Source organism: Salvelinus fontinalis, chromosome 25 (genome assembly GCF_029448725.1).
Source record: "Salvelinus fontinalis isolate EN_2023a chromosome 25, ASM2944872v1, whole genome shotgun sequence".
NCBI classification, from domain to species: Eukaryota; Metazoa; Chordata; class Actinopteri; order Salmoniformes; family Salmonidae; genus Salvelinus; species Salvelinus fontinalis.
The window spans coordinates 20,057,054-20,076,876 of NC_074689.1; the positions used below are offsets into that span (position 1 = coordinate 20,057,054).

Sequence of the window (19,823 nt, forward strand, 5' to 3'; positions counted from 1 at the left end):
GAATACACCATAACACGTATTTGCAGTTGAATATAAAATATATTTGCAGTTGAATATAAAAATATATTTGCAGTCCTTGGTAGAATATAATACATAGTATACAGTACATGGATAACACAATCATAACTCAATCAGCCTGATATCTGTTTGTTTTCCATGTACACCATTTGGTGCCCAGCCCATATGGGCTTATTATTGGTTCTATAGTTTCCATAGCGCCCCAGTAGCAGCCTAAGCAGAGAGATCCTGTAAATATGAAACTATTTCATCATTTGTATGTGTTTTAAATGTATATATTTGTATCAGCTGTTTTATTTTTTTATAACTGAGTTTTATTCCATATCCATGGGGGTTTTAACCCACAGATTTGAAGATGGACTGCAGGTCAACTCTTTGGCTTGGCTAGCTAGTTAGCTAGCTGGCAAATTGTTTTTGTTTGAATGATGCATCTAGACATTGTACCAGCTTTTTTTGTTTCACCTGGCTGCTGGTTCCTGATCTTTGGAGTTTGAAAACATCAATTGAAGAGTCCCCTGAAGCTTGAGAGGAATTGGAGTGCTGAGGCAAAGGGCTCATAATGAGAACGACTGATGCCCAGAGCTGACGAGGCATCACCCAAGTGGGTGCCATACATTGTGAGGGAGAAGTCCAGTAGCTACATGACTTAGGCTGTTTCCCAGAGTAGCCCTCTACATGATCGTCACCAGACTCTTCATCACCATCTCCCTGGTCACCTGATCAAGCCATGAACTGTCCCTCTCCATCTTTGGAGGATGCAGGCACTCAAAGACTTGACCTCTATTGGTTGACCTTTACTATAGCTAAGCTACTCATGATGATGTATTGGTTGTTTTTATTTTGAAGCTCTATATAAGACCTCATAAATTCGTCATAGGACCATACGACGGGGAGAAATCCCCTGGAATTCCCTTCCAACTCGCAATTACTAGTGGGAAACTCGTCTATGATCCCTGAGCTACGACTTCACCCACATGCTGAACTCACCTACTAAGGAAATTACCTCAATAACAACATTTTCAACAGTTAAATGCAACAAGAAACATTTATGAAAAGCAATCTATTCATATTGTTTTTGAAGACTCTAATTTGTTTAAGCATGGCAGCTATACTTTTAGTTTATGGTTTGACGCAGCTTTCTCAATGAGTTGAAAGCATGTGAATGCATCCAACTCATATTTACGACTTCACAACAGGTAATTACCACCTTCCCACTTGGTTATGAATGCAGCATAAGACACTATGAATCAAATGCTTGAGCAACAAAACACTAAACAAAATAAAATGTTACAATATAAATGCATAATTAATCATGCTAGCATGTACAACTACCACTTTGTCACATTATAAGGATCAGAGTAATTAATGCACATATTCTCCTTCACCAGGCTTTGAAAGTGTTAAATGGCAACAGCAGAAACAGACTGGCACCCAGGCAAAACCACAATGGCAGTTTAAACTCTATTAATGTAGAGTTATAGTGGCCTAAGGATCACATCAACATCAAAACGTCTTATTTTGCTCTGACACACGCAGGGGATAATTTAAGTGCTTCACAATAAAAGTATTACAGGGGTACAGTTAACACTTGTGAGTCAATATGATTTCAGAATAAAAATAAATAGTACTAAAACCAATGCTACAGTTACAATAAGACAACATTGGATATCATGTTGCCTTATGCTTGGAAAACTACTCTACAAAGCTTGAAATCAGGTCAAGATGAGCATCATTCATCAAATAAGGGAAAAAGGCTTGCGCGAAAGGCGTTGGTTGAATTTCACAGGAAGTTTTTGGGGAAGGTTTTAGTAGCCCTATGTGGATTTCAGTTAAGACACAAAGTTGAAAGCAAACATCCTTGGCGTAATAGGCTTTCAAACTGCCATTCTATAATAATAAAGCAACACTGTCACACACCCAAGGCCAGGCTCACTGCCCAATACCACTAACTGGAGCAGAAAGAGGGACATCATGAGCTACAACAATTCTCTACTCAAAAGTGCACTTAATTTCTACACAAGCAATCAATCATCTTTGTTTGTTTGCTTTAGGATAATTGCACTGTGCCACAGACTTATCATTACGACACAAGAGTTTCATCATTGTAACAGAACACCTCACAATTTGTTAGGTACCACAGAGATTTTCGCCTTTGTCTATTATAATAGGATGAATATTTAGCAGACACTTTTATTCTAAGTAAGTGTCTGGCAAGACGATACTACTTTACAGGACGCATGGTATCATTTTTTTCTTTACAGTAACTATACACTTTACAGTAAGTTTGTTGGTTCTTGGTGCGGTTAGCTCCGGGCCACATCTCTCCTCTCATCTCAGGCCTCCATATCTTTCAGCCAGGGACATGTAGCACCCATTCAAGCTGTCCACAAACACCTTCTGTCCACACCGTCTCCTCCTCCGCTCCATGGCCTCTGTGCTCCTCCTTCCCTCCCCTTTATCTCGTCTCTGCTGTTTCCCACTGTCCACCCTCTCCCCTCCTTCCTCCGTGGTCCCTCTGTTCTCCTCAGTTTTCTCCTTTTCCTCCTCCCTTTCTCCTCCTGACTTCTTCTTTCTATTCGGATGCTGATGGTGTGCGCTCTGTCCTTGTGAACTCCTCTGGATGTTGAGAAAAGGGAACATTGACAACTCAATAATAATATGGTCAATCAATATCTATGGGCAGTAATAATACAGTGATTAGATATAAAAAGAGTATCTCAACATTTGTAAGAAAGACATACTGTACATGTAGTGTAGTTGGCTAACTACTAATGAATGGATCTCACCTGTTTTCTAGGACAGTGACGGCCCAGTGAGCACAGGATGTCTCTCTTGAGCCTCTCTAGCTTATAGAGCCTGATGAGTCTGGTATGGCTACACAGCATGTTGTGGATGAACTGTCTCTCCTACAAAACAATGATCAGAGTCATCTGGAGAATTAGATGGACTACAGTGGACATTCCCATTCAAGTCAATGTTCTGTGTTGGTTGTCTACTCTGGTGATGCAGTTCCTAATCTAAAATAGCAGGAAGCAGTAAGGTAACAGCCTTGCACCATTGCCATGTGGTTGATCTTTGGTCAGGTGAGAGATGAGAAAATGAGTGAGGGACGAAAAGATGGAAGGAAGCAGTGGTGGAAAAATTAAGATACTTTAATAGAAAATGACTCAAGTGAAAGTCACCCAGTAAAATTCTACTTGAGTAAAAGTCTACAAGTATTTGGTTTAAAATATACTTAAATATCAAAAGTAAATTTAATTTCTAAAATATACTTAAGCATCAAAAGTAAAAGTATAAATAATTTAAAATTCCTTATATTAAGCAAGCCAGACGCACCATTTTCTTTGTCATGTGTGCTCCCTCTCTGGCCTCTAGGTCACCAGGCTGCTCGTTATGTCGCACACCTGTCACCATCGGTACGCGCATCTGCGCATAATGACACTCACCTGGACTCCATCACCTCCTTGATTACCTGCCCTATATATGTCACTCCCTTTGGTTTCTTCCCCAGCCGTCATTATTTCTGTTCCTGGGTCATGTCTGTCCGTTGTTTGTGTTACGTGTTTGTTTAATTTATTTATTGAAGCACTCTCTGAATTTGCTTCCCAACTCTCAGCGTACATCGTTACATTCTTGTTTTTAAATTTATGGATAGCCAGGGGCACACGCCAACATTCAGACATTATTTACAAAGGAAGCCTGTGTGTTTAGTAAGTCCACCAGATCTGTCACGCCCTGTTATTCTCTATGTTGGTTAGGTCGGGGTGTGACTAGGGTGGGTCATCTAGGTAATTATACATCTATGTTGGCCTGGTATGATTCCCAATCAGAGGCAGCAGTTTATCGTTGTCTCTGATTGGGGATCATATTTAGGCAGCCATTTCCCCTTTGTGCTTTGTGGGATCTTGTCTATGTATAGTTGCCTGTGAGCATTATTATTTAGCTTCACGTTTTGTTGTTTTAAGTTTTCATTTCCAAAATAAAGGATTGAAACATACATAGGATTGGTCTACTCCTTATAACGATCGTGACAAGATCAGAGGTAGTAGGGATGACTAGGAATGTTCTGTTGATAAGTGCGTGAATTGGACAATTGTCCTGTCCTGCTTAGCATTCAAAATGTGTCTAGTACTTTTGGGTGTCAAGGAAAATGTATGGAGTGAAAATTACAATATTTTCTTAAAGAATATAGTGAAGTAGAAGTATTCCAAAATTGAAATAGTAAAGTACAGGTACTCCAAACTACTTAAGTAGTACTTTAAAGTATTTTTACTTAAGTACTTTAAACCACTGGAAGGAAGTTTGTTCATAATATTGTAAATACTCACTTTATCCTTCTCACATTCAGCGATTTCCTTCTCCGTGCAGGTTTTATTAATCACTATTAATGATTCCGTGATGTTGTTCTCCTATGAGTGAAAGCAGAGAGCTCCATTTAACACGATCCATATAAACCGTTTAAAGTCAATTTTGAGATCTCCATGGCAACAGGAAAACCCCTTGTCCGTCATGGTACTTACAAGGTTCTGAAGGAGCGGGTAGATGACAGTCTCGTAGTCCTCAGCGATCTCTCTCATAGTCCTGTTGCTGTCACAAGACAACGCCAGAGGTAGCAGCATGAGAGAAAAGACAGAGATGCCAAGAATATTCTGTGTGTGTGAGAGAAAGACAGACAGAGGGAAAGAGAGAGGTGTAAGTGTACAACAGTCTTAGCATTATCCACAGTAGTTACAGACTCATGGCTCATGCTAAATATTATTTTGATTTATCTTTATCTACTCATACTTTACCGATCCAGGTGAGTGCCATTACGAGACATTTTGGACCTCTGGTCTGGCAGTAGTCAACAGCTAAACTACAGACCGATTGTACCATGTTCAGGACCGGATTAAGAAATCATAGGCCTTGGGCTTAGTTTAAAAAATATATATATGATTCTCTTTGGTGTATTTTGAACACTGCGAGTGGGCTCCTATGGTTAGATAAAAATAAATAATAAACTATTGGGCCCCTATGGGTTTGAGCCCAGTCACTGACTCACACAATTGGCCAGTAACATTTATTTATTATGCAGTTTGTTTTATTTATTATTAATCAGTTACCCAAACAAAGCAGGTCCCCTCAGTTACCCACATGGGCCCCCTACCTCCTCTCCTCCCCCCATCTGACGATTAGCAGAGCGGCAGCAGGCTGTCTACACTCACTGAGTACGGGCTCCTGAATCATTCTAAAAAAACATTTTATATACAGTACCAGTCAAAAGTTTGGACACACCTACTCATTCCATGATTTTTGTTTATTTTTACTATTTTCCACTAATATTCTACAATAATAGTGTAGATATCAAAACTATGAAGTAACACATATGGAATAATACCACATATTTTGCCTTGATAACAGCTTTGCACACTCTTGGCATTCTCTCAACCAGCTTCATGAGGTAGTCACCTGGAATGCATTTCAATTAACAGGTGTGCCTTGTTAAAAGTTAATTTATGGAATGTCTTTCCTTCTTAATCAATTTGAGCCAATCAGTTGCGTTGTGACAAGGTAGGGTTGGTATACAGAAGATAGCCCTATTTGGTAAAAAAAAACAAGTCCATATTATGGCAAGAACAGCTCAAATAAGCAAAGAGAAACGACAGTCCATCATTACTTTAAGACATGAAGGTCAGTCAATCCTGAACATTTCAAGAACTTTGAATGTTTCTTCAAGTGCAGTCGCAAAAACCATCAAGCGCTATGATGAAACTGGCTCTCATGAGGTCCGTCACAGGAATGGAAGACCCAGGTTTACCTCTGCTGCAGAGGATACGTTCTTTAGAGTTAACAGCCTCAGAAATCGGCAATTAACTGCACCTCAGATTGCAGCCCAAATAAATGCTTCACAGAGTTCAAGTAACAGATACATCTCAACATCAACTGTTCAGAGGAGACTGCATGAATCAGGCCTTCATGGTTGAATTGCTGCAAAGAGACCACTACGAAAGGACACCAATAATAAGAAGAGACTTGCTTTGGCCAAGACACACAAGAAATGGACATTAGATCGGTGGAAATCTGTCCTGTGGTCCGATGAGTCCAAATTTGAGATTTTTGGTTCCAACCGCCGTGTCTTTGTGAGACGCAGAGTAGGTGAACGGATGATCTCCGCATGTGTGGTTCCCGCTGTGAAGCATGGAGGAGGAGGTGAGATGGTGTGGGGGTGCTTTGCTGGTGATACTGTTGGTGATTTAGGCACACTTAACCAGCATGGCTACCACAGCATTCTGCAGCAATACGCCATCCCATGTGGTTTGCACTTAGGGGAACTGTTATTTGTTTTTCAACAGGACAATAACTCAAAACACACCTCCAGGCTGTGTAAGGGCTATTTGAACAAGAAGGAGAGTGATGGAGTGCTGCATCAGATGACCTGTCCTCCACAATCACCCGATCTCAACCCAATTGAGATTGTTGGGGATGAGTTGGACCACAGAATGAAGGAAATGCAGCCGACAAGTGCTCAGCATATGTATAAATGACTTCAAGACTGTTGGAAAAGCATTCCAGGTGACTACATCATGAAGCTGGTTGAGAGAATGCCAAGATAATGCCAAGTGTGCAAAGCTGTCATCAAGTGGCTACTTTGAAGAATCTCAAATATAATATATATTTTGATTTGTTAAACACTTTTTTGGTTACTACATGATTCCATATGTGTTATTTCATAGTTTGATGTATTCACTATTATTCTATAATGTAGAAAATAGTCAAATAAAGAAAAAAAAATGGAATGAGTGTCCAAACTTTTGTATTGTATATATATATTTTCTTACCCACTTTTTCTCCCCAATTTCGTGATTATGATCTTGTCTCATCGCTGCAACTCAACGGGCTCGGGAGAGGCGAAGTTCGAGTCATGCATCCTCCGAAACATGACCCGCCAAGCGGTGCTTCTTAACACCTGCTCGATTAACCGGGAAGCTAGCTGCACCAATGTGTCGGAGGAAACACGTTCAACTGACGACTGAAGTCAGCCTGGAGGCGCCCGGTCCGCCACAAGGAGTCGCTAGAGCACAATGAGCCAAGTAAAGCCCCCCCACTGCAACCCTCCTCTAACCCGGATGACGCTGGGCCAATTGTGCGCCGCCTTATGGGACTCCCAGTCACGGCCGGTAATCACAGTGACGCCGCAACACTGCACCACTCGGGAGGCCTCCTTGAGTAATTTTCCTTGAGTACTTTTTCCACCACTGACAGTGTGCCACTGCATGCACAAACACACCCTCAAAAAGGTAAAATGACCTTGGACAGAGAAGTGAGTCTACACACACACACACACACAGACCCCCACACAGCTGATTTTAAACAGTGTGTCCCTGTCACACTGATGATCTCAGCAAAGACCCCGTTCAGACCTGCAATAAGATGTTCCAACCTGGGGGAAACTGATACTAATCACCTAGGGAATGGAGAGGGGAAACCATTTTCATTGAAGTATAGGGTCAAAATCATGTAATTTTATAATGATAAATGAGGATAAAACAGAAATGTTGCAAAAAAAACTCCACAGTTCCAAAGTCTTTTGTTTTCTAATGGGAAGGCGATGCATTCCGAGAGTCAATTATTCCTGAGAAGCTATTGTAACCAAGGACTGGATGGTGAGAACATTCTATTCTGCCCTGGCACACAGCCATGGTCAACACACAGCTAGTGTATTCAAGAGGATCAGACACCGAGAGAGGGAGGGAATGGCAAATAGATAAACTTCATAAGAAAGACTACAGACTCGCTAAAGCTTAATTGTCTGTCTCCTTCACTTGGCTCATTTGGTCCGTAAGAGAGTATTACACTATCAAATGTCAAAGACACATGTTTATTAAAATGATCCCACCAGCTGTGGGTATTAATAAATATTTGACTCTTCTGATTACACGAGCCATTGTTCAAATAATTACGTTTTCTGTTTGGAACCATGTGAGGCATACAGACAGATGAGCCAAGCGTGCAAACACACACACACACACACACACACACACACACACACACACACACACACACACACACACACACACACACACACACACACACACACACACACACACACACACACACACACACACACACACACACACACACACACACACACACACACACACACACACACACACTGCTGCTTATATTGACTTTATATATTTGCCAATGTGGCTTCAGAGGCAGTTTTGTCCTTCAACTGTGAAATTGCACATTATTAATTGATTCATGTGATTCTGTACAGTACATCTGATTTTCTTACTCATTCTGATGGCCATTAAACCAATATGGTTTTAAAGACTGCTTAAATGTTTTAGTAGCTCATCAAGTCCTTGCTTTAAAAATATCACAGAAATTGAAATCATTTACATGAAGCAATTGAATTAAGTTTTATCTATGAAACATGTGAGTATGTGTATATACAGTGAATCCGGAAAGTATTCATACCCCTTGACTTTTTCCACATTTTTTTATGTTACAGCCTTATTCTAAAATGGATTAAAGGGAAACATATTCTCATCAATCTACACACAATACTCCATAATGACAAAGCGAAAAAAGTTTTTTTAAATTTTAGAAAATGTATTAATACTTTCAAACAGAAAAACCTAATTTACATCAGTATTCAGACCCTTTGCTGAGACTCAAAATTGATCTCATCCTGTTTCCATTGATCATCCTTGAGATGTTTCTACAACATTATTGGAGTACACCTGTGGTAAATTCAATTGATTGGACATGATTTGGAAAGACACACACCTGTCTATATAAGGTCCCACAGTTGACAGTGCATGTCAGAGCAGAATCCAAGCCATGAGGTCGAAGGAATTGTCTGTAGAGCGCCGAGACAAGATTGTGTCGAGGTACATATCTGGGGAAGGGTACCAAAACATTTCTGCAGCATTGAAGGTTCCCAAGATCACAGTGGCCTCCATCATTCTTAAATGGAAGAAGTTTGGAACCACAAAGACTCTTCCTAGAGCTGGCTGCCCGGCCAAACTGAGCAATCGGGGGAGAAGGGCCTTGCAGGGAGGTGACCCAATGGTCACTCTGACAAAGCTCTAGAGTTCCTCTGTGGAGATGGGAGAACCTTCCAGAAGGACAACCATCTCTGCAGCACTCCACCAATCAGGCCTTTATGACAGAGTGGCCAGACAGAAGTCACTCCTCAGTAAAAGGCACATGACAGCTTGCTTGGAGTTTGCCAAAAGGCACCTAAAGGCTCTCAGAACATGAGAAATAAGATTATTTGGTCTGATGGAACCAATATTGAACTCTTTGGCCTGAATGCCAAGCGTCATGTCTGGAGGAAACCTGACACCATCCCTACAGTGAAGCATGGTGGTGGTAGCATCATGCTGTGGGGATGTTTTTCAGCTGCAGGGGCTGGGATACTAGTCAGGATTGAGGGAAAGATGAATGGAGCAAAGTACAGAGAGATCCTTGATGAAAACATGCTCCAGAGTGCTCAGGACCTCAGACTGGGGCGACGGTTCACCTTCCAACAGGACATATACCCCAAGCACACAGCCAAGACTACACAGGAGTGGCTTCGGGACAAGTCTCTGAATGTCCTTGAGTGGCCCAGCCAGAGCCTGGACTTGAACCCGATAAGAACATCTTTGGAGAGACCTGAAAATAGCTGTGCAGCGACGCTCACCATCCAACCTGACAGAGCTTAAGAGGATCTGCAGAGAAGAATAGGAGAAACTCCCTAAATACAGGTCTGTCAAGCTTGTAGCGTCATACCCAAGAAGACTTGAGGCTGTAATCGCTGCCAAAGGCGCTTCAACAAAGTACTGAGTAAAGGGTCTGAGTACTGTAAATGTGATATTTCAGTTTATTTTATTTTATACATTTGCAAACATTTCTACAAACCTGTTTTTGCTTTGTAATTGTGGGGTATTGTGTGTAGGATGACGAGGGGAAAAAACAATTCAATCAATTTTAGAATAAGACTGCATTGTACGTGTAACACACAGGATATGAACCTAGGTCTCCCACAGGAGCAACCAACATCCTAGACTGTTAGACCAATAGGTAATTCCCTTTTAGGCTGAAGGCAAACACTGGTTTTGAAGTTCGCAGGCGGGGCTACCTCATTACATGATCATGACCGACTCATGTCCACTCCATTCTGTAGATGTGTGTGTCAGACTGAAAAAACAATAGTCCCTAAGCATATGGATAACACCATAACGTCATTAAAATTAGATAAAGTTTAGAAAATAAAGAAATAATCTGTAATTTCCCGAGTCCATTTCAATATCCAATCAGCCTGGCGTCTTGATTTTGAGAAGTGTGTTTTGCTTTCCAACATTCTGCTCAGAAGTCCTGAACATATAAATGTCTGCTTTGATTGATGGCTCCAATTTACACACCCGCAATCTCTAATATTTAACTCTGACTAATGCATACAATTCAGTTAGCAGCAAAACACATACACACACAAACGCACGCACGCACGCACGCACGCACGCACGCACGCACGCACGCACGCACGCACGCACGCACGCACGCACACACACACACACACACACACACACACACACACACACACACACACACACACACACCAAATGACTGAAAGTATGTGGGCACCTGCTCGTCGAACATCTCATTCCAAATCATGGGCATTAATAAGGAGTTGGTCCCCCCTTTTCTCCTATAACAGCCTCCTCTCTTCTGGGAAGGCTTTCCACTAGTTGCTGGAACATTGCTGCAGGGACTTGCTTCCATTCAGCCACAAGAGCATTAGTGAGGTTAGGCACGGATGTTGGGCGATTAGGCCTGGCTCGCAGTCGGCGTTCCAATTCATTCCAAAGGTGTTCGATGGGGTTGAGGTCAGGGCTCTGTGCAGGCCAGTCAAGTTCTTCCACACTGATCTCAACAAACCATTTCTGTATGGACCTCGCTTTGAGCACTGGGGCATTGTCATGCTGAAAGATGAAAGGACCTTCCCCAAACTGTTGCCACAAAGTTGGAAGCACAGAATTGTCTACAATGTCAATGTATGCTGTAGCGTTAAGATTACCCATCACTGGAACTAAGGGGCCTAGCCTGAACCATGAAACAGAGCCCCAGACCATTATTCCTCCTTCACCAAGCTTTACAGTTGGCACTATGCATTCGGGCAGGTAGCATTCTCCTGGCATCTTATTTATCTTTCTAGCTGGCTAAGTAATACTAGACAGAGCTCTATAGGCCTACATTAACATGCTATCAACATACAAACAATACAGTTTAAAAATGTCATACGTTTTAGTTTCGTCGCTGATGCTAAATGTCAGAGTTAATAAGGTATTATATTTCTGTCCTTTCAGGGGTATAACATTACAATTGTATATCTAATAGGCGTTTGTGTTTGTAGTTCCACTGAGGTGAAGGAACCTACAGCAGTTTTTTGTTGTATAGAAATGCAGTAAATGACTTTCAAATTTCCTGACCTCACTAAAACTCAAACCCTGGTAATAGCCCTGCACACACTGCATTGGGCCCTCAGTTGCTGAAGGGCCCAACATTTTTATTAGTTAACTCTAGCTACTAATGATGCTATATTTGACCCATTTACAGGGATACTTTTCAAAAGCTTCCTATCCAGGTGAAATGGAGATGGAAAACCACATAATGTGAAGTCACTAACTCCCCTCATCCATGTTACATTAATGGGAAATATCATTACAGTTCACCTCTTCCCTGATTTTATAGGCATATTTCTTGTGATAGGAAGGGATTGAAAGTTAGACCTTTCTATTTGAGCTCCAGATCTACAGACGTGCGGTGTTAATCACTTTTAAAGATTCAGTGATTCCTTTACCTCTCTTATGAAAGTGACTTTGCTACAAGTGATTTTAGCTCTCTAGGTTATGCAAGTAGGCTACAATAGGTTGCATACGAGTGAGAACGATCATAGTTCTATTTATATTTTTGGAACTCTTATTTTTGCAGTTCATGAAAAATAAACAACATAAAATTTCAAAATGTAATTGTGTGGAAAAACACATAAAGGTGGCTTGAGATCTCTATATTATTTAACTGCGGCAAATAAATGTATTTTCTGTAAACACCATGTTCTGCTAATTGAACTTTTAAGACGGTCCCTTAGCTGCGAGTGCATAATATGCCCCCATTGAAACCAATCTAAAGTCACTTTTTGAAAACGGAACGGACAAAACAAAGGCTGTACCTTACTCTCTATTATCATCAGATTCTACCCAAATCACTCTAACCATCCAAGGATATTGACAAGCAAACTCCGAATATCAAACCAATGTCCAAACTGAAAACAAATTGATGGTGGTAGGTTAACTTTCAGATATTTCTATATGTGTTTTACTTCGTTGAATTGAAGTCAGTGCCCAGTGGGTTATGGTATTTATAATTCTGTGAGTCAACTGAACTTCGGCTAGACTATACAGTAGCCTATTATGTTACCTACCATTTGTATGTAGGCTACCATTCTTGGTTCATATTCACAAAAAGGTGCCACTCCCACCACTCTGGCTGCGTTGTTGCGTTTTCCATACAGCAGTAAAATGTTCATGCGTTGTAGTGTTTCTTACTGAAATAAATCCCTTCTTTATATTCTAGCTGTAATAAGCCTAGAATAACCAGCCGGGCTTGTTTATCTATCAATCTCCCTGCTTGGCCAGCGGACAGCATGACAATATATTTAACTTCCGTCACTGACTCCAATAGCTTTCACTTTCCAGTCCCGTCTATTACAGAAAGCGCTGTAATAGCCTAATGGACTCGCTACCTAGGGTCTATGTCCGAATTATGTCATTCCTCACAATGTGTGCACTTGTTCACTTCCCTTCACTAATTTGAAAGGAAATGACTGGTATAGGAAATATGGTGGAAACTCCTACTTGCCCACGACTCCACCATTCCAATGCTTTTAGATTTGTGGAAAGTAGGTTAGTGAACGAGGGTAGGCCTACACTTTAGGGTAAATGAGATACTATTGGGACATACCCATAGTGTGCTCCCGCTGGCACCTCTTTGGTCAAATAAGGGGTGCATTCCTCTGCCCAGGCGTTTCTGACACCTGCCAGATCTTACAGCGCCTGAATAGGTATTTTAAGTATCAGCTAACCACATCATATATAGCAATCTGTCAGTTGATAACAGAGTCGATGACCTGGCACACAACCATTGGTTGATGCATGCAACGTCTGAGCGAGAAAGCGCAACCAAGTCCAAGTTACCTGCAGGCCTTGCCCCCAAGTATAGCTCACTGCAGAGCGGCAGCAGTGGACAGGGCTAATGCCTCCATCACACCTACATTGTCATTGCGCAAAATGGTACGCAGCATCATCTGGATATGTGTGCAACAAAAGTTCAACATTCACCTTTTGCTACCATTTCTGTAAAGCCTTCTACACATACAGTTTGACGGATACGTTGATTTGTCTGGACTACTCAGAACGCACTGCAACTGCCTCTGCAATGCAATGCAAGGTAAACGCAGCCTTCCATTGGAAAGACTGTTGAACAGCTTCTATTACCAGGCCATCAGACTGCTGAACAGCTTCTATTACTAGACTGTTGAACAGCCACCACTTGCCGTCTGTCTACCAGGTGATGAACACTCACTCACACAAAACACACACACACACACACACCTCATACTCACTCACACACACACACTCACAGCCAATGCTGCTTTCCCATGTTATAGAGGCATTACACCACTGGTCACTTCCCATTTTACACTGTATTTAAGTACTGTATCCTGACATAGATAATTTTTATATTTCTACTACTGTAGGTTCTATTTCACACTGTTTATAGACACCACATATTTATCTATATACTGGATTCTTGACTTTGCTCACTCTAATATATCTACTGCTGTACATATCATTCTTAGTTTATCTTGTGTAAATTTATCCGGTGTAGATACGTATAGATTGCATTTGGATTACTGTTACTGTGATATTTGGGTTGTTAATTGGATTTGTTCTGACATTTTTTGATTTCTTACCTTTTTTGTGTGTGTATTTTTCTTTACATTTGAATTGTTTTGACATTTGACTGCATCATTAGGAGCTAGTAACATAAGCATTTCGCTGCACCACTATAACATCTGCTAAACTGTGTGCACGACCAATACTCTTTGATTTGACATAGATATCTCGTTTCTCAAATTACATAGCGTTCACATTCATATTCCTAGGCATTACTAATCAAGCATTGAACAAACAGACATCAATGGAGCACACAGATGATCATATTATTACATTCACATGATTTATTAAAATATTACTTACAGTTCTGTATTAATATCTGTGATGTATTGGTAAAAAAAAGTGGGCAATGGATAAATTAAAAACTTAATTGAGCGATCGAGATAAGAGAAACGACAGATATAAAAGAAGACGTATGACATTTTTATACTGTATTGTTTGCATATTGATAGCATTTTAATGTAGGCCTATAGGGAAGATGGGCCATGTGGAGATGTTCATATTAAAACATATCTTTTTTCTCAGGGGACCAACATGGGGCCCGACCCCAAGTTTGGGAACCACTGTATTAATCACTCTCTCTGCTTGCTTTCTCTTTCTCTCTGTCTTGTCTGCTTCCTCCTGCATACTATGCAGCCTGCCTCAGCCTCACCACTGAGGGCCACATCACTGTCTGTCTCAGTAGCATGCTCTCTGTAAAGCAAAGTTATGAGAACTTAGTAGTGTATATTTTACTCCTGCTGAGGTAGGCTCCGTTTAACATTAGCTTCTTACTTCATCCTTCTAGTTGGCTAATAAATACTACAGCCCTTCAACGTTACTGCAATAGAAGTCTCTACCGGCAGCTAGCCACCTGACTGACAGTCAGGTGGCTATAAGAGTGGCTATTAGAGACTACCAGTTATGCACTCATTCTCAGATAATCTTTTTTTCTTTGTTTGGGGGATGTCTGTAGACACGGCAGGAGTCACGGGATGCTTTTAAAATAGCTTTTTTTCCGTTATCTCGCAAGCACACTGTCAGCAGTGTCTCTAGTTTCCTACTTGAGCCGACTCCAAGCTATATTGCCTTTATATATTTGCCAATGTGGCTTCAGAGGCAGTTTTGTCCTTCAACTGTGAAATTGCACATTATTAATTGATTCATGTGATTCTGCTCATTAAATCGGATTTTCTTACTCATTCTGATGGCCATTAAACCAATATGGTTTTAAAGACTGCTTAAATGTTTTAGTAGCTCATCAAGTTCTTGTGTGTAAAAATAACACAGAAATTGAAATAATTTACATGACGCAATTGAATTAAGTTTTATCTATGAAACATGTGAGTATGTGTATATACAGGGTATTCGGAAAGTATTCATACCCCTTGACTTTTTCCACATTTTGTTATGTTACAGCCTTATTCTAAAATGGATTAAATAAAAACAAATCTTCATCAATCTAAACACAATACCCCATAATGACAAAGTGAAAACTGATTTTTTGACATTTTGGAAATGTATTAAAAATTTCAAACAGAAAAAACTTATTTACATCAGTATTCATAAACGTTGTTATAAGACTTGAAATTGAGCTCATCCTGTTTCCATTGATCATCCTTCAGATGATTCTACAACTTGATTGGAGTCCACCTGTGGTAAATTCAATTGATTGGACATGATTTGGAAAGGCACACACCTGTCTATATAAAGTCCCACAGTTGACAGTGCATGTCAGTGTCCCACCCTGATCTGTTTCACCTGTCCTTGTGATTGTCTCCACACCCCTCCAGGTGTTGCCCATCTTCCCTATTATCCCCTGTGTATTTATACCTGTGTTCTCTATTTGTCCATTGCCAGCTCGTCTTGTTTATCAAGTCAACCAGTGTGTTTGTTCTCAGCTCCTGCTTTTCCCAGTCTCTCGTTTTCTCGCACTCCTGGTTTTGACCCTTGCCTCTCCTGACTCTGAGCCCGCCTGCCGACCTGTACCTTTGCCTCACCTCTGGATTGTTGACCTCTGCCTTCCCTGACCCTGAGCCTACTTGCCGTCCGGTACCGTTGCCCCACCTCTGGTTTACTGACCCCTGCCTGCCTTGACCTGTCCATTGCCTGCCGCTGTTGGAATATTAAACCATTGTCAATTCGATTTGTCTGCATCTGGGTCTTACCTTGATTCCTGATAGTCAGAGCAAAAACCAAGCCATGAGGTCGAAGGAATTGTCTGTAGAGCTCCAAGACAGGATTGTGTTAAGGCACATATCTGGGGAAGGGTACCAAAATATTTCTGCAGCATTGAAGGTTCCTGAGAGCACAGTGGCCTCCATCATTCTTAAATGGAAGACGTTTGGAACCACCAAGACTCTTCCTAGAGCTGGCTGCCCGGCCAAACTGAGCAATCGGGGGAGAAGGGCCTTGGTCAGGGAGCTGACCCGATGGTCTCTCTGACAAAGCTCTAGAGTTCCTCTGTGGAGATGGGAGAAACTTCCAGAAGGACAACCATCTCTGCAGCACTCCACCAATCAGGCCTTTATGATAGAGTGGCCAGACAGAAGTCACTCCTCAGTAAAAGGCACATGACAGCTTGCTTGGAGTTTGCCAAAAGGCACTCAAAGAAAGGCTCTCAGAACATGAGAAAAAAGATGATGTGGTCTGATGAAACCAATATTGAACTCTTTGGCCTGAATGCCAAGTGTCATGTCTGGAGGAAACCTGGCACCATCCCTACGATGAAGCATGGTGGTGGCAGTATCATGCTGTGAGGATGTTTTTCAGCTGCAGGGACTGGGAGACTAGTCAGGATCGAGGGAAAGATGAACGGAGCAAAGTACAGAGAGATCCTTGATGAAAACCTGCTCCAGAGTGCTCAAGACCTCAGACTGGGGAGAAGGTTCACCTTCCAACAGGACAACGACCCTAAGCACACAGCCAAGACTACGCAGGAGTGTCTTTGGGACAAGTCTCTGAATGTCCTTGAGTGACCCAGCCAGAGCCTGGACTTGAACCCGATAAGAACATCTTTGGAGAGACCTGAAAATAGCTGTGCAGCGACGCTCCCCATCCAACCTGACAGAGCTTGAGAGGATCTGCAGAGAAGAATAGGAGAAACTCCCCAAATACATTTGTGCCATACTTGTAGCGTCATACCCAAGAAGACTCGAGGCTGTAATCGCTGCCAAAGGTGCTTCAACAAAGTACTGAGTAAAGGGTCTGAATACTTATGTAAATGTGATATTTCTGTTTTTTTTTTTTTATACATTTGCAAAAATGTCTACAAACCTGTTTTTTGCTTTGTCATTATGGGGTATTGTGTGTCGACTGATGAGGGGAAAAAACAATTTAATACATTTTAGAATAAGGCTGTAATGTAACAAAATGTGGAAAAAGTCAATGGGTCAGAATATTTTCTGAATGCATTGTACGTGTAACACATGATATGAACCTAGATCTCCCACCGGAGCAACCAACATCTTAGACTGTTAGACCAATAGGTAATTCCCTTTTAGGCTGAAGGCAAACACTGGTTTTGAAGTTCGCAGGCGCGGCTACCTCATCACACGATCATGACCGACTCATGTCCACTACATACTGTATGTGTGTGTGTGTGTGTGTGTGTGTGTGTGTGTGTCAGACAGACACTGAAAAAACAATCATCCCTAAGCATATGGATAACACCATGATGTCATTAAAGTTAGATTAAGTTTAGAAAATAAAGAAATAATCTGTAATTTCCCGAGTCCATTTCAATATCCAATCAGCCTGGCGTCTTGATTTTGAGAAGTGTGTTTTGCTTTCCAACATTCTGCTCAGAAGTCCTGAACATATAAATGTCTGCTTTGATTGATGGCTCCAATTTACACCCCCGTAATTTCTAATATTAAACTCTGACTAATGCATACAATTCAGTTAGCAGCAACACACACACACACACACATGCTTACACTTACACACATACACCACATGACCGAAAGTATGTGGGCACCTGCTCGTCCAACATCTCATTCCAAAATCATGGGCATTAATAAGGAGTCGGCCCCCCCTTTGCTGCTGTAACAGCCTTCTCTCTTCTGGGAAAGCTTTCCACTAGATGTTGGAACATTGCTGTGAGGACTTGCTTCCATTCAGACACAAGAGCATTAGTGAAGTCGGGCACTCATGTTGGTTGATTAGGCCTGGCTCGCAGTTGGCGTTCCAATTCATCTCAAAGGTGTTCGATGGGGTTGAGGTCAGGGCTCTGTGCAGGCCAGTCAAGTTCTTACACACTGATCTCAACAAACCATTTCTGTATGAACCTCGTTTTGAGCACCAGAGCATTGTCATGCTGAAAGATGAAAGGACCTTCCCCAAACTGTTGCCACAAAGTTGGAAAGCACAGAATTGTCTACAATGTCATTGTATGCTGTAGCGTTAAGATTACCCTTCACTGGAACTAAGGGGCCTAGCCTGAACCATGAAACACAGCCCCAGACCATTATTCCTCCTTCACCTAACTTTACAGTTGGCACTATGCATTCGGGCAGGTAGCATTCTCCTGGCATCTTATTTATCCTTCTAGCTGGCTAAGTAATACTAGACAGAGCCCTTTAACGTTTCTGCAATAGTTAGGAACTTAAATAAATAAGATATGTTTCAATATGAACATCCCACATGGCCTATCTTGTTATAGGAAGGTATTGAAAGTTAGACCTTTCTATTTGAGCTACAGATCTACAGACGTGCAGTGTTAATCACTTTTAAAGATTCAGTGATTCCTTTACCTCTCTTATGAAAGTGACTTTGCTACAAGTGATTTTAGCTCTCTAGGTTATGCAAGTAGGCTACAATAGGTTGTGTACGAGTACCAGATCTCACAGCACCTGAATAGGTATTTTAAGTATCAGCTAGCCACATCATCTGTTATAGCAATCTGTCAGTTGATAACAGAGTCGATGACCTGGCACACAACCATTGGTTGATACATGCAACGTCTGAGCAAGAGAGCGCAACCAAGTCCAAGTTACCTGCAGGCCTTGCCCCCAAGTATAGCTCACTGCAGAGCGGCAGCAGTGGACAGGGCTAATGCCTCCATCACACCTACATTGTCATTGCGCAAAATGGTACGCAGCATCATCTTTACTTTACTGACTTTATTGTCCCCATGGGGAAATTTTGTTGCAGTGTCATGTACACATATAAAGTGGCGTTTAAATTCAAAACAAAAATGACAATACAACTTTCATAACAGTTACATACCAAGAAATAAAAGTAAATATATTATTATAATAAATAAAGAAATAAAACGTTTAAAAAAAAGGCTAGCCTGCTGGCCTTACGGAGTCGATAGGAACATTAGCCAGAGCTATTTACGAGGGATATCACACCTGGCACAAATGATTGTCTAGTTGTGTTTTTCCTGCTGAGGGGTGCCCTATACCTGCGCCCAGAGGGGAGTAGTTTAATGACCAGGTCTATCTGGATATGTGTGCAACAAAAGTTCAACATTCACCTTTTGCTACCATTTCTATAAAGCCTTCTACACATACAGTTTGACGGATACGTTGGATTTGTCTGGACTACTCAGAACGCACTGCTACTGCCTCTGCAATGCAATGCAATGCAAGTGCAGCCTTCCATTGGAAAGACTGTTGAACAGCTTCTATTACCAGGCCATCAGAATGTTGAAGAACTTCTATTACCAGACTGTTGACCAGCCACCACTTGCCGTCTGTCTACCAGGTGATGAACACTCACTCACACAAAACACACACACACCTCATACTCACTCACACACTCACACCCAATGCTGCTTTCCCATGTTATACAGATCAGCGTTGAACACCATAGTGCCCTCAAAGCTCATCA

General features: G+C 41.5%; 1 protein-coding gene across 1 annotated transcript; it reads right to left on the reverse strand.

Annotated features, from left to right (window-relative positions):
• Positions 1 to 54: 54 nt before the first annotated feature.
• LOC129822964 (uncharacterized) lies at positions 55 to 12,820 on the reverse strand. Its single transcript, XM_055881561.1, has 5 exons — positions 12,473 to 12,820; positions 4,539 to 4,667; positions 4,347 to 4,427; positions 2,805 to 2,924; positions 55 to 2,634 (listed from the first exon to the last, which is right to left on the reverse strand). The coding sequence occupies exons 1-5, from the start codon at positions 12,575 to 12,577 to the stop codon at positions 2,347 to 2,349; spliced, it is 723 nt and encodes a 240-aa protein (XP_055737536.1). The 5' UTR covers positions 12,578 to 12,820; the 3' UTR covers positions 55 to 2,346.
• Between the last annotated feature and the right edge of the window lie 7,003 nt (positions 12,821 to 19,823).

Coding starts and splice junctions, on each gene's coding strand:
- LOC129822964 (XM_055881561.1), bottom strand. CDS start 12,577: ATGAACATTTTACTGCTGTATGGAAAACGCAACAACGCAGCCAGAGTG. Junction 4,428..4,538: donor ACCCGCTCCTTCAGAACCTT/GTAAGTACCATG, acceptor TTTCACTCATAG/GAGAACAACATCACGGAATC. Junction 2,635..2,804: donor GTCACTGTCCTAGAAAACAG/GTGAGATCCATT, acceptor CTCAACATCCAG/AGGAGTTCACAAGGACAGAG.